The sequence below is a fragment of the Nelumbo lutea genome, chromosome 1 (assembly GCF_056320005.1).
Source record: "Nelumbo lutea isolate HS-2025 chromosome 1, American lotus-T2T, whole genome shotgun sequence".
Classification (NCBI taxonomy): domain Eukaryota; kingdom Viridiplantae; phylum Streptophyta; class Magnoliopsida; order Proteales; family Nelumbonaceae; genus Nelumbo; species Nelumbo lutea.
The window spans coordinates 1,711,861-1,725,470 of record NC_142684.1 but is presented as its reverse complement, the minus strand read 5'-3'; the positions used below and the strand labels follow the sequence as shown (position 1 = coordinate 1,725,470).

Sequence of the window (13,610 nt, the reverse complement as noted above, 5' to 3'; positions counted from 1 at the left end):
ATACAAGATTTTTCCATGTCATTGCAAATGGTACAAGGAGAAAAAGCCTTGTTACATCCTTAAGGCTCCGGTTGGTTTGTGGGATAGGGATGAAAAAAAGGGAATATTCCAAAAATATTCCCTTTTCTCTTATTTGGTTTGAGAGAAAAAGAGGGATGGGATGGGAAAGGCGTGGGATGGTAGATTCCAAAATCATGGAATCAGGGTCACACCAAAACAGTGTGACCCTAGTGGAAAAACTGGGAAATCACTGTTACCACTTACCATCATGATGAAAAGAGGAGGGAAGGCCAAGAAAAGTGAACCAAAGACAACGAAGAGGAAAGAGAGAAACAGTGCGACTCCGTCTTCCTCCCTTTCTCCCTTTCTCAGCGACGACGAACAGACGGTAGTCTTGTCTCTGTCCCTGGGTTTGTCTTCCTCTTCTCTCTGTCCCTGTCTCCCTTTCTCAGTGCGACTCCGTCTTCCTCTTCTCTTTTCTCCCTCATCTTCTCTCCCTCTACCTTCTCTCTTCTTCCTCTTTAGACTCTGACGAGCTCAATGGGAGTTGCCTCTGTTCGTGAAGTTCCTGGCGAAGCTCCTGGTAAGAGTCACCTCTATTCGTGGCGAAGCTCTTGGCGAGAGTCGCCTCTATTCGTGAAGTTCCTGGCGAGAGTCGCCTTTGTTCGTGAAGTTTCTAGCGAGAGTCGCCTCTATTCGTGAAGTTTCTGGCGAGAGTTGCCTCTGTTTGTGAAGTTCTTGAAGTCGTGCCTTTGTTCGTGAAGTTCCTGAAGTTGTGCCTCTGTTCGTGAAGTTCCTGAGGAAGGTGAACAGTACTTTCCCATCCCATCCCATCCCAGTAAAACCAAACACAGAAAAGTTAAATTTTTATACTTTCCATCCCATCCCATCCCCTCCCATCTTTTTCCATCCCACCCAAATCTTCCCACAAACCAAACGGTGCCTAATGTTAAGGAAAATTGAGATTACTGACCAAAGTAGAATCGATAAGGCATTCTTGAATCATTTTAGATCAATTTAAGGAAGTTTTTTTATTGGATGGATCAAAAGCTCTGAAGCTACTGGTTTTACAATGGCCTTCTACCAAGATTGTTGGGACATAATCAAAGCTTACTTGCTCAGAGTTTTTAGTGAGTTTCATAGAAGAGGTGTCATTAGTCTGAGTATGAACTCTACTTTCATTATGTTGGTCCCATAGAAGAGTAATGCTAGCCAACCAAGGGATTTTAGACCTCTTCGCCTAGTCACCAATATCTACAAGGTAATTGCAAAGGTGGTCTTTGAGACTTAAAGAAGGTGATTCCCCCACTTATTTTGCAATTTCAAGGGGCTTTTATTCAAGATAGGAAAATAGTTCATAAAATTTTGATTATTATTGAATGTGTGGAGGTCCAAAAGAGGTTAAAGAGGAAGGGAATTGCAATCAAATTGGATTTGAAGAAAGACTGATTTGGTGGATTGGAATTTCTTAGTTGATATATGACTTTGGGGACTTGTGGTGTAAATGGATTAAAGATTGCTTACAAACTAGTCATTACTTAGCTATCCTTAATAGATTAGTATTTGATTTCTTTGATGGATCCTGTGGACTCAGACAAGGCAACCCTCTCTCTTCCTTTCATTTTACTTTGGTGGCTGAAGTGTTAAGTAAGTTAATCTCAAGAGTAAATCGTTTGCATCTGTCTAGAGGGTGGTCAATTGGGAGAGATAGCATCTTGATTACCCATTTGCAGTTTGCAAATGTTGTCTTTTTCTTTCTTGTGATGGGGTGGAAAATATGAAGGAGATGACTTGAGAACTATGGCAGATTCTTTAGGTTGTGAGAGGGAAAGTGGCCTGTGAAATACTTAGGGTTAGTCTTAGGTGACAACCATAGATCTGCTAGTTTTTGGACCTTAGTAGTGGAGAGGGTGGAGAAGAGGTGGAAGAGGATCTATATTTCATTGGGGGAGGCTAACTCTTATTAAGTCCATCCTCTCCAACTTCCCAGTGTACTACATTTTAGTGTTTAAGATGCCCCAAAAGGTAGTGCGGAAAATTAAAAATCATGAGATTTTCTTTGGAATCCAAGGGAAAGAAAGAAAGATCATCTAGTAAGATGGGAAAAGGTGGTTAAATTAAAGGTAGAAAGGGGGCTTGGGAATTGGTAATGTTAGGTTGAAAATTTTGGCTTCAAAGCCATTCATGATATACTTCCTACTTTCCTCAATCATGTTAGGTATGATTTCGCTTCGGGTCAAAAAGTCCGGTTTCAGAGGATGTGTGGATAGGGGATATCCCTTTAAGGGAGAGCTTTCCTTCACTTTTATCTCTTTCCAGTATTAAGGGTAAACCTGGGTTTGATTTTTTTGGCTAGCACTCTCCTTCAGGGCTAAACTGGAACTTAGGTGTCGACAAAAACCTTAAGAGAATCTGAAATTCCTAGTGTGTCTAAGCTATTATGTTTGCTGAATTCAATGGTCCTGGGAGAAGGTAGCTTGGATTCTAGGGTTTGGCCGTTGGGGCCTTAACCCTAACGGTTTGTTCTCTTGCAAGTCTTTCTTTAATTCCCTAGTAGCCACCTCCCCTTCTCCTTCTTTCCTAGTCAAGGAAGTTTGGTGTTTTCCAATCCCCAAAAAATCAGTGCTTTCTGTTGGGAAGTGTTTCATGGCTGTATTAATACCTTTGACTTGCTTCAAAGAAAAGGACCAAACTGGTGTTTGTCCCCCAACTAGTACTTTCTTTGTAACTTAAATGGTGAGACTACTTTTCATCTCTTAATCTCCAGTCCTTTTGTTAGCCTCATTCGGAATTGGTTTTCTTCTCTTTTTGGATGTAGATGGTCTTCTCCTAATAGTTTGGAAGGATTGTTTAGCTCTACTATCTTTAGCTATACTAAAAGGTGGGGCAGGATTTCGGGGAGATGGACTAGAGCAATGGGCTTTGGACAGTTTGGGAGGAAAGGAATCTAAGAATTTTTGAAGATAAAGAAAGAAGTAAGGAAGCTCTGGTAGAAGTCAAATCTAAGAGTAGTAGACTGGACTAAAAGTTTGAAACTTTATTTTAAAGTTGAGGACTTCTTCAAGTGTTGTGTGTCTGCCTCATCATCCCGAAGACAAAAAATAGTTGAGTGGTGTACTCCAAATTGTGGTTGGAAGAAAGTGAATTTTGATGGTAGTTATGTGGGCAATTCGGGCCCCTTGGGCATAGGAAGGTCATTAGGGATGAGGAAGGAAACATCATAGCCTTATACTCAAAACCAGCTGAACAAGGTGATGTGGTTCGAGAACTGTTGTAGGTGATTCAAGAACTGTTGTAAACTGGCTGAAGAAGGGGGAGGAGGTGCCATGGCATCTAAGAAATGAACTCAAGCAATTTTAATGGTTGTTAAAAGACATGACAATCCAAGTTAAATGGGCTAGGAGAACTACCAACAGTCAAGCAGATGGTTTAGATAAGCAAGGTGTACAAAGAACTTCCTTGTATTGGGCTCAATTGTAATTCTTGGGTTGGGTCAGCTTTTCTGAAGCTGTTTTTTTTCCTCTTTTTCCACATCTTGTTGTAATTATTTTCTCTATAGTTGATGAAATCATTTGTGTTGCTGAACAAAAAAAGTATATTTTCTTATGTAATTCTAATAGGAATGCTGGAAAACAAGTTCTTACATTGAATTTCATGTTGTGACTATTTTATCTATGAAAATTGTGTTACTACATTAAAACTTTGATCTTTATATTCGTTTCTTATAGTGACTATTTGGAATAAATGGATTTACAGATAATCTACGTGAAGCCACTGGACTTCTTTCATCATTGATGGGAGCTGGATGTGAATGTTTCGGGTACAAAATTTACGTTGTTGGGCATTCCCTAGGTGGTTCAATTGCTGCATTATTGGGAATTCAGGTATGGTTTGTTAACTTCAAATGGTGCTACTTCATCTATTGCATGCTGTTTTTACTTACAAAATAATATACAAAGGAGAGAGAAGATGATCACTTAATAATGTTTGTAAAATGTTATAACTACCCTTGTGCATTAGAGACACTTAACACTAATATTCTGAACACTAATTTTAACACTACCCTGAATTTAAACTGTTAGTAATTAGTTAGCTAGTTGATTCTTACATGAAACAACATAGGTAAGAGTAAATAGTAAGTAAAAGAGAAGCAAAAGAGGTGAGAGAGCATAGTTGTCAATGCAACTAGGTTCTTTTCAAAGAACGTCTCGCCCAAACGCCAACTATGTTAGGCGTATGCTTAGGGGGCTGAAGCAAATATATACTATATAAATATTTATTAAATAAAAAAATATAAAGTATATAATATTTTATTGGTTGTTTTAGTTTTTATAATAGAACCTATTGCATGTTATGATGCTTTTGTTTTGAGGAAAGTAAAAACAAAATTAATCTTCGAGGGTTTCACTTTGACAATAGAACCGAACTGAGGAAGAGGAGAGAACAACAGCCCTCCATCGTTCCCACACAGTTCTTCTTCTTCTTCTTCTTCTTCTTCTTCTTCTTAGTTTTGTTCTCTGTTTCCTGGTTTAAAACAGTGGTTGCGCCCCATTTTTCTCCTCTTCCTTTTTGTATCTTTTCTCCAAGTTTTTGGAATCATTTTATTGGACTAAAACAGGGGCTCTGCCCCCTTCTTTTGTTCTTAAATTTCCTGCATGTTTTCAACTTTTTTTTTTCTCATTATTGATGTCTGAAACAGGGGCTCCTCCCCTTCTTTTATTCTTCATATTCTTCTTTTATTTTAGTATTTTTTCACCAGATTTTCTGGGTCTAGAACAGGGGCTCCACCCCTTTCTTTTGTTCTTAATTTCTTGCATTTTTCAGCTTTTTTTTGTTCTCACCATTGGTTTCTGAAACAGGGGCTCCACCCCTTCTTTTCTTCTTCACATTTCTTCTTTTATTTTAGTATTTTTTCATAGATTTTTTAGGTCTAGAACAGGGGCTCCTCCCCCTACTTTTCTTTTTCATTTTCTTTTATTTTAGTATTTGTTTCCTATGTATTGTTGATCTAAAATAGGGGTTCCGCCCCCTTCAGTTCTTTCAAGTTCTAACTTCTAACTTGTAAGTTGCAACTCTAATATATTGTTTTTCCTACTTGAAGCAACATTGCAAGAAATACAAGCACAAAAGTGCAGAATACATAAAAAAAAAAAAAGTTCAAAAGGTGTAGAAATCCATTGGCAAGCCTTATTTATAAATTCCATCGCCTAGGCGCCTGGGTGCCCCATGGTTGCCTAGCCTCGCCTTGGTGCCTTGAAAACTATGTGAGAGAGTGGTAGAATTTTAGGTAAGAGTAAATAGTGTGGGCATTTCTATCAAATTGAGAGGTCATTTTTGAAGAAAAAGTTATAAAACACAACTTTGCTAATTAAGAGGCAGATGGACATCTGAGCCACTAAGAGGAATCTTTAAAATTAAGAGTCTAAATTCAGATGTAACAAATTGTTTGGGATGTCTGGAAATATGACTTTTCAGACCTCAGATGTCCATTTGGTGCAAACCAAAGAGTCCTTGGTGAAAATATCAACTTCAGAACATGCTTGTGTATCTGGGGATTACACTCCTGTAGTCAAATTTTACTAGTCCACCTTTAATCAATTTAATAAAATAACTTTTCTGATAAAAAAAAAAAGTTACAGTCTGCCTCAATGTTCTCAGTTTGCTATTCAAATCTGGGGTGATATGAGATATGAATAACACTAGTATTGTCTGCATAAAGTAATGTAGGTGAAGGAACATTGTTAAGACTACACAATAGGCTGTAAGTATGTAATGGATGTTATGGGCAATATTGTACTATTGATAATATCAAATAATAAGGGGATGACTGGCCTACTTAGGCTCAGACATTCATTTTTTGCAAAACATTATTTCTCTCTCTCTCTCTCTCTCTCTCTCTCTCTCTCTCTCTCTTCTTTCTCTTCTTCTACCTTTTTATAGATTCAAAACATTTTTTTTCTATTTATTGGTTTCCTACTTGTTATCAAAGCAGAACTCATCAAGATAAAACAGAAAGCCGAGGTTGCCAGGTGCGATGTCAATAATCGTATGGGTGGTGTTGACCAGTCAAATAAAACCCTAGATCCTATTAGATCAGGATAATAGAAGAATTACGGTACATCTTTGAGCTACATGTGCAGCTTAGTTGATAATTTTCTCAAATTCTTTTTGTGCAAAAACGGAGAAAATCGTAGAAATTGCAGATTTGACTTCTTTGCTTAGAAATCTGAATCTGGAGTTTTTCTTCAAACGGCTGATTGTTCTTGGTGTATATTGAATTATGGTTTCTCTTTGGCTATGTCCAAACATGCACTCTTGAATGACCTTTTAATGATTCCTAAAAGGCATATCTTGTGAACTTTGGGGTTTTGCAGCTACATTTTTGTCTCCATTGTTTTTAGCACCCTTGTTTCTACATTTGAATAGTCTAGACTCTAGAGTGTTAGCATGTCCACTCCGAGTAGCATAGGTTCTTCACCCAATCATTCTACTATTATAGGAGGGATTGCTGATGGGTCCAACCTCTCTATAACCATCATTAAGCTTAATAGAAGCATTTTTTTTTGGAATGGTCTTAACTCGTGAAGATCTATATTGGAGGTAGAAATAAACTGAGGTACCTTACAGGGAAGGCTACTAGATCGGAAGGTCCAGATGCTAAGAAGTGGGACCATGAGAACCTTATTGTGGTAGCATGGTTGCTTGACTCTATATAACCACAAATTGGCAAACCCCACTTGTTCTTGGATACTACAACACAGATATGGAGTTGTGTGACTTGTACCTATTCAGAGAAACAAAACGTGGCAAGCATTTACCAGTTGAGACAAGATATTACAACTTTCAAAAAGGGGGTGTTGATTTTTCAGGCCTATTTTTCTACCCTCCAAGGGATGTGGGAGGAGTTGGATCACCATGAGGTTATTTCGTGGTTCAACAATGAGATGTAGAGGTGCACAAGAAGCATTATGAACAAAACAAGGTTTTTGAGTTTTTTGTCAATCTCCATCCTGTGTTTGACATCATTAGGATGCATATTTTGGGTGGAGGTGATATCGTTACAATAGAAGAAGTTTACTCCCTTGTTTAGAGAAAATCTTAGTAGAGGTGCACCGGAGTAGATCACATTGCACGTACCACTACTGTGCCTAATAAGAATGGAAGTAAAAGGATCATTCCAGTAGATGATGATGATGATGATGATGATAAAGACAATTTATTCAGTGATTACTGGAAAAAAAAATTAGGATTACCAGGGGGACATGTTTTTTATCTTCAAGGATTTCCTTATAGATTACAAAAGGGAAAACCTTAACAAAAAGGAAATGTATATGTTGCTTCTACTATATCTGAATCAGAGAGGCAAAAATCTAATGGCGTTAGTAGTTCTATGGATCATACAGGCCAAAGAAGTGATGTCCAGGTTGGGTAAACTGCTTACCTAGTTGGAGACTCAATCTACGGGTAGGGCATCTTCCTTTGCAGCCTTTTCCCATTCAGTTGACTACTAATTGAAAGGGCACACCTCAGGGGTGCCTGGGTGCACAGGCAAGGTGCATTTCAAGGCTTATAGAATTAGCCTAATGGAGTTGGAAAAGAAATAAAGAGCTTGAAACATGAAATTTTCACTTGATTAAATTGGTGAGTGCTTGAATATGTTTTATATGTTATGTTTAACTTTTGTTTTACATTTTCACTTTGCATATGTTTCATATGTTATATTTATGTGTTTTAATTTGAGCTAATACACTTTTCAAAAAATTAGTTTAAAATTTAAGTATGTAGTTTTAAGAAGAGAGTTATGCCTATATCACACTAGAGTTCTAAGAAATAATTTATAGTATTCAGGAATCACTCGAAGAAGTTGCACCATACAACCCAAGATTGCCGCAACGAACAATCTAGTTTCATTAACCTCTATATTGCCAACAGTTTACAAGTATTTATATACTGGCATTGGGTGGGGGGGGGGGAATACTAGCCTAATATACTAAAAGTACTAAGTTGACCTTTGACCAAAGACTGAAAAGAAAAGGAACTAATCCATGAAGTTCTAATCAAATAACAGAAAATTAACAGTACATAACACCTAAAGGATACCATGGGACCCTAAATAAAAGTGGAAAAAAACATCCTACTTCTAGTTTTATAATTTCCATCTATTTCAAAAATCCCTATTTAGGTATTTAAAACTATCTAACAGTGCCTTCTAGTTTATGATGGAGTTGTACAAGCATTTTTGAAAAGGCAAAGTTTGTTCTGAAAACCTTTCCTCATTCCTACAAAAATTAGAAAATTTGTTAAGTGTTAAGCTCTATAAAATGAGAACGTGTTGCAGGTGAATCACTTCTAAATGGAACCTGCTTTTGGTTGCCGAAAGTTGTCATTCATCACATTCTAAGATCTACGGTAATACACCATACCCCACATATGATGTAGGACAGGGTAGGGGTCCTACTAATTTACGATCTGATGGTAGGCTTTGTGGCATGAATGAGAGGGGCTGCGGGTGATTGAGGAAGAAGAATGTGGATGGAAAAGTAAGTATGCTTGCTGTCCAAAGAATGAGTAAGAAATTAGAAAGAGTTAGGTAAACTCTCTTGCTGTTAGGGTAAACAAAAAGAGAGATCCTTAATTAGAATAAGAAGAATTCTAGCTTAATTTGATTAAACACTTACTAAAAAGAGTAAACCACGAATTTACTAAAACTAGTAATCACGAGGTTTACTATAAATAGGAAGTCCAAAACATGCCATAAATAGTAAATTATTAACAACAGTAAATTTCCAGAAAACTTGTTCCTATGACTCCAGCAAATTCAATGAAAATTGTATCTTAAGTAGATCCCACTTTTAGTCTCCATTTCCACAAGTAATGTAAATTTCCTTAAAGATAAGAATGAGGCCAAAAGTCTTTTCAGACCATTTCTCTCTTTTCTTCAGATCTTTTAGCTTCTTGTTGGCCTTCCAAAGAGTCTCAAACTGATCTAACCAAATGCATGCTACTGCATTAACATATTTCACAGGTTACATTAGATTTATTGAACTTGATCAATTTATAGAACTAGATTGACTAAGAGAGAATATTGGGTCTGTTTTGTGCTAATTATGCTGCATAATTTCAAATTTACTGAACTCAAGTTTCATGATGGTTCTCCCTTCTTAACAGTTGTATCACCGATATCCAAACTTGCATGTGTACTCTTATGGGCCACTTCCATTTGTTGATCCAGTGATAGGAGAAGCATGTCAAGACTTTATTACAAGGTGATTATCTCAAGGCTAGCAATTCTTACATTTATTGGATTTTCTTGCTTTTCACTTATTTAAGATCAGTATACTTTTGGTAAGCATGTTGAACTTTTCTTTTACCACTTACAAGATATATTGTTTATAGTTGAAATCTTAATTGCTTATTATTTTGCAAAGAAGCTGATAGAATGAGGCTTTTATTGTTTGCAGCATTGTATACAATGATGAATTTTCTTCACGCCTTTCTGTTAGATCAATCCTCAGACTTCGTTCAGCTGCTATTCAGGCATTATCCGAAGATCCTGCAGCTAATTCAGCAATGATTTGTAGGCTTGCCAATAAAATTTTGCATGTAAGCAAGTACCAAAGTGGTGGGCAGGAAGTTAAGGTTTCCACTCCTTCACCATCTGGAATTGTGACATCTGAGGACAACAATCACCAAATGTATAGGAGAAGATCCTATAAATATACTATTAAAGGTGGGGTTTATTTATGTACTCGTGCAATTCTATGCATGTTGAAAATGCCTAGTTATTACCACAGCTGTCATGCAAAGTATGGTTAGGGATGGCAATTTCTACCCTACCAGTAGATACCCGCCTCGATGGGGTGGGTGTTTTTTCTTGAAATACGGGTTTTGGGATTCTAGAACCCATATGGGTACGGGTAGGGTACAGTATTACCAAATGCTATTAAAGGTGGGGTTTGTCTATGTACTCATGCAATTCTATGCATGTTGAAAATGCCTAGTTATTACCACAGCTGTCATGCAAAGTATGGTTAGGGATGGAAATTTCCACCCTACCATTGGATACCTGCCCCGATGGGGTGGGTTTGTTTTGCTTGAAGGGCGGGTTTTGGGATTCTACAACCCATATGGGTGCAGGTAGGGTACAATATTAGGATAAACCTGATCCTCCCTAACCTGCATATTGTTGGAAAGCATATAAGCTTTATGTACTAGGTGTTGAATTCAACAATATTTTGAATTTTATGTGAAGGATAATCGGTAGTTTATGTGTTTTTTATATGTCTTAATCAAATAATTGGAAATTTTGTTGTTTATTTGTGTTATTTTACTTATTTATTGCTTATATAATAATAAAAAAAAAGAAAATTAGATGTGGGTTCTAAAGCCAATCTGCCCCTACCCTTGGGGTCGGGGAGGATTTTGCATTTTCATGTGTGGGTAGGGTTTAGATTCTCAAAATCCAACCCACTACAGGTTTTGGGGCGGGCACAGGTTGGGAGGTTTAGGGAGGCGGGTAGGGTATAGAATTTACAAAACCCTCTCTGAACCTGCCCCATTGCAATCCCTAGGTATGGTAATGAACGTTGTTACTGGGAGTAATTTTAGAAGCAGATGGTGTTTCTGATGACAAGCCTTCTGGGTTACCTGCAGGGAATTCTGAACCGGACAAAGACTTGACATTTCAGGAGGCAACTGACCTCATTAACAATTCAGATGCTGCCATTCTAAATGATAATCCTGACGAATCTAACTGCTCACCTCCATGCGTTGAGACTTCTGCTGATGGAATTTTATGTGTAAATCCCGTGTCTGCATTTATGGACCATGTATCTTCATCGAATACACAAACAAGAGGTCCTCAGGAGGCTTACCTACCTGGCCTTATTATTCATATAGTACCAGAACAAACTGGAAATTATTTGTCCTTGTGGAGAGGCTGGAGATTTCATGACAGTGGTCATCGTTACAGAGCTCATATTGCAAACAGGGAAAACTTCAAGGATATAAATGTGTCACCATTTATGTTCCTAGACCATCTTCCCTGGAGGTCTCTCTCTCTCTCTCTCTCATACACACCCACCCACCTACATATGCAGACACGAAAGACAGATTTAGAAAATTTGCACTCATGCTCATGCACACGCACAAAATTTTTTGTGGATTAAGAAAATCATCTTGCACATTTGAAATGGTTTTTGTTTTTTTCAATAATTGCATATGATTCTAACATGCTAATAATGAAGGAATTTTGGGTGGAAGTGCTTTTAGTGATGATTTAATTATTTTGGATTCGTTTTTACAATTCCAGATGCCACTATGCCATGCAGAAATTATTGGATACTGAAAAGGCTAATGATCAACATGATGGTTCACATATGGTTTAAACACATCTCATCAAGGCATTTCTTCTGTTACTTGTCTTTCATATTGCTTCATATTAATTCTGGTTGACTTATACTGGTTTTGGGAGTGGCACAGGGGACTTAGGTATCCTTTCCATGGGAGTGGCACCAGAGCCTTAGAGGTTCGGCCGTCCAATACACCCTTACGACAGATGATGTAGAGAGAGAGAGAGAGAGAGAGAGAGAGAGAGAGATTGTAAAATCATTTTTACGACCATGTAAAAGTTCTACATCAAGAAAGCTGTATTCCTATTGCTGTACATGACAAATGAGGTATTAGTTGGCTGTCCCGGGTTTGCTTGGAGCTAAAAGGATGCATTCAAATGTGTCTATTGTCATTGTAATGGCCTAGGGAGTAGAGATATGGTCTATGTACTAGAATTAGGATGTTTACTTTCTATATACATTACAGCAACCAATATATTTACAATAAGCCTATTTCCCATTTATGTGCCTATTGTGATTGTTATCTTCAAATGTTGCAAAATCTATACTTTATTCTTGTACTCTGCATTTTGCAGATACAAAGTTGTAAAGTTGAACACGTTTCAGTTATTGACTTTATTGCTTTTTCTTTTTTTGTATTTTAACACAACACACTAATAACTTTTATAAGTAACAGTAGCGGGCCGCACTTAAGCAAACTTACCATATTGGCTTTATTGCCACAAGACCAAAATTTCTATAGCAAGGTTCGAACTATTTATATCGTAGAAGAGTATCAGAAAATCTATTTTATAAGACATGGAAATACTCCTTGGAAATGTAATTGATAAAGTGGGAAAATTAGTGTAGTTTAAAATTATATTCCAAGAAGAAAGGTTCAAAGTTTCGACACAGGCCGGTAGGGTGTATCGGCCTGTATTGGTATATTTTTTTTAAGTTTTATTTATTTATTTTTTTCAAAACCGGTTCAGAGGGGTCAGTTTAAGGCCCAATTACCCTCTGAATCATGGTCTGACCCGATACAACCCCTGGAGGGGCATATCGTAAAACCATTGGCACAATACATATCGGTCAATATGGGTTAATACTTTGAACTTTGCCAAGAAGCACCAAATCATTATCAAAAAATAAGACAAGTGAGCCATACATACATTTAAGCTCACTAATGGGTTTCCAATAGTTATTTTGGTCAAGATTTCTAACAGTTCTTACATTAAATGTTACAGTAGCTAGTGCTTGTTTCTCTAAATAAAGCCATTTAATCTTAAGTATGAGGCATCCAAGTTCATACCTTTGTTTTGTTAAGCTTAGAACTTTCTTTCAAGAGTAGAGAGATTCTTCTCTTAAGCAAGTCCTCTTTTCTTTGGATGAGCGAGTCTCCTTCCCCTTTTTGTGTGAGTCGCCAAATTTGTTGTCTCATTATAATCCACATTTGAGTAACGAAATTCTATTTATTTTCTCTTTTTTCTCTTACTCCCTTGAGAAATTCTTTTGTTTTCTTTCTTTATGATTTAAGCTACAACAATTGGTATTAAAGAAGATTGAGTAAGAGCTTGCAAGTTCATTACTCCGTTATTTTTATTTTTTTAATTAAAAACAATGTTGTAGTTTTAAAAAATAATGGCCCAATTTCAGCAATGAATTCTTCATAAATAATGCATACTATATATTATTAGAAAGCTCTTCAAATCTATTTTCTAACACAATAAACAGTTTATCAATTAGAGCTTTTTATGGAAGGTTATATGCGAAGCAATATTAATTAGAGAAGCTACTTAATGCATCCAAATTCTTCAAATAGCAAGGTAAAATGTTAAAAGGGCCAAGTTGAAAATCAACACATCGGACTCTAGTTCGAAATGCTCATCTTTGTGAAAAAAATCAATGTATGATGAAGGTGATCTTATGAAGACTTCTTGAATAAGCTCCTATAAATAACTATACCAGTCCAACTTTATTATTGGAGTAAGCCTTGAAGTAGCTATTCTCATTAATAATAACTATTGAGGAAGAAGATGACTGGGAATGTCTTCCAATATTTAACGAAGAGCCTATTGCTTATAAGAAATCTTCTATTATCTATAACAAAATTCAAAGTGATAAAAACAACTATTTCATACAAGTGTATGAGGATCCTTATTAGCAATCATTTCTTGGGTCAAGTCGGTTTGATTGGGCAATAGAACCGTTATCTTTGGGTTTTACCATTATCTAAACCAAAACTGACCAAAAGTTTTATAGGGTCAAGCCGGTTCCATT

The 13,610-nt window shown here is 36.9% G+C and overlaps 1 protein-coding gene across 2 annotated transcripts in view; it reads left to right on the top strand.

Annotated features, from left to right (window-relative positions):
* LOC148873175 (lipase class 3 family protein) overlaps positions 1 to 11,860 on the top strand; it is a 90,481-nt gene extending 78,621 nt beyond the window's left edge. For both annotated transcript variants that reach the window (XM_088960240.1, XM_088960241.1), the window contains 5 exons: positions 3,757 to 3,884; positions 9,169 to 9,266; positions 9,462 to 9,730; positions 10,654 to 11,050; positions 11,312 to 11,860. In XM_088960240.1, coding sequence (XP_088816366.1) covers positions 3,757 to 3,884; positions 9,169 to 9,266; positions 9,462 to 9,730; positions 10,654 to 11,050; positions 11,312 to 11,387 — 968 coding nt within the window. In that variant the 3' untranslated portion in view covers positions 11,388 to 11,860. The remainder of the gene's footprint in view (positions 1 to 3,756; positions 3,885 to 9,168; positions 9,267 to 9,461; positions 9,731 to 10,653; positions 11,051 to 11,311) is intronic.
* The last annotated feature ends 1,750 nt before the right edge of the window (positions 11,861 to 13,610 follow it).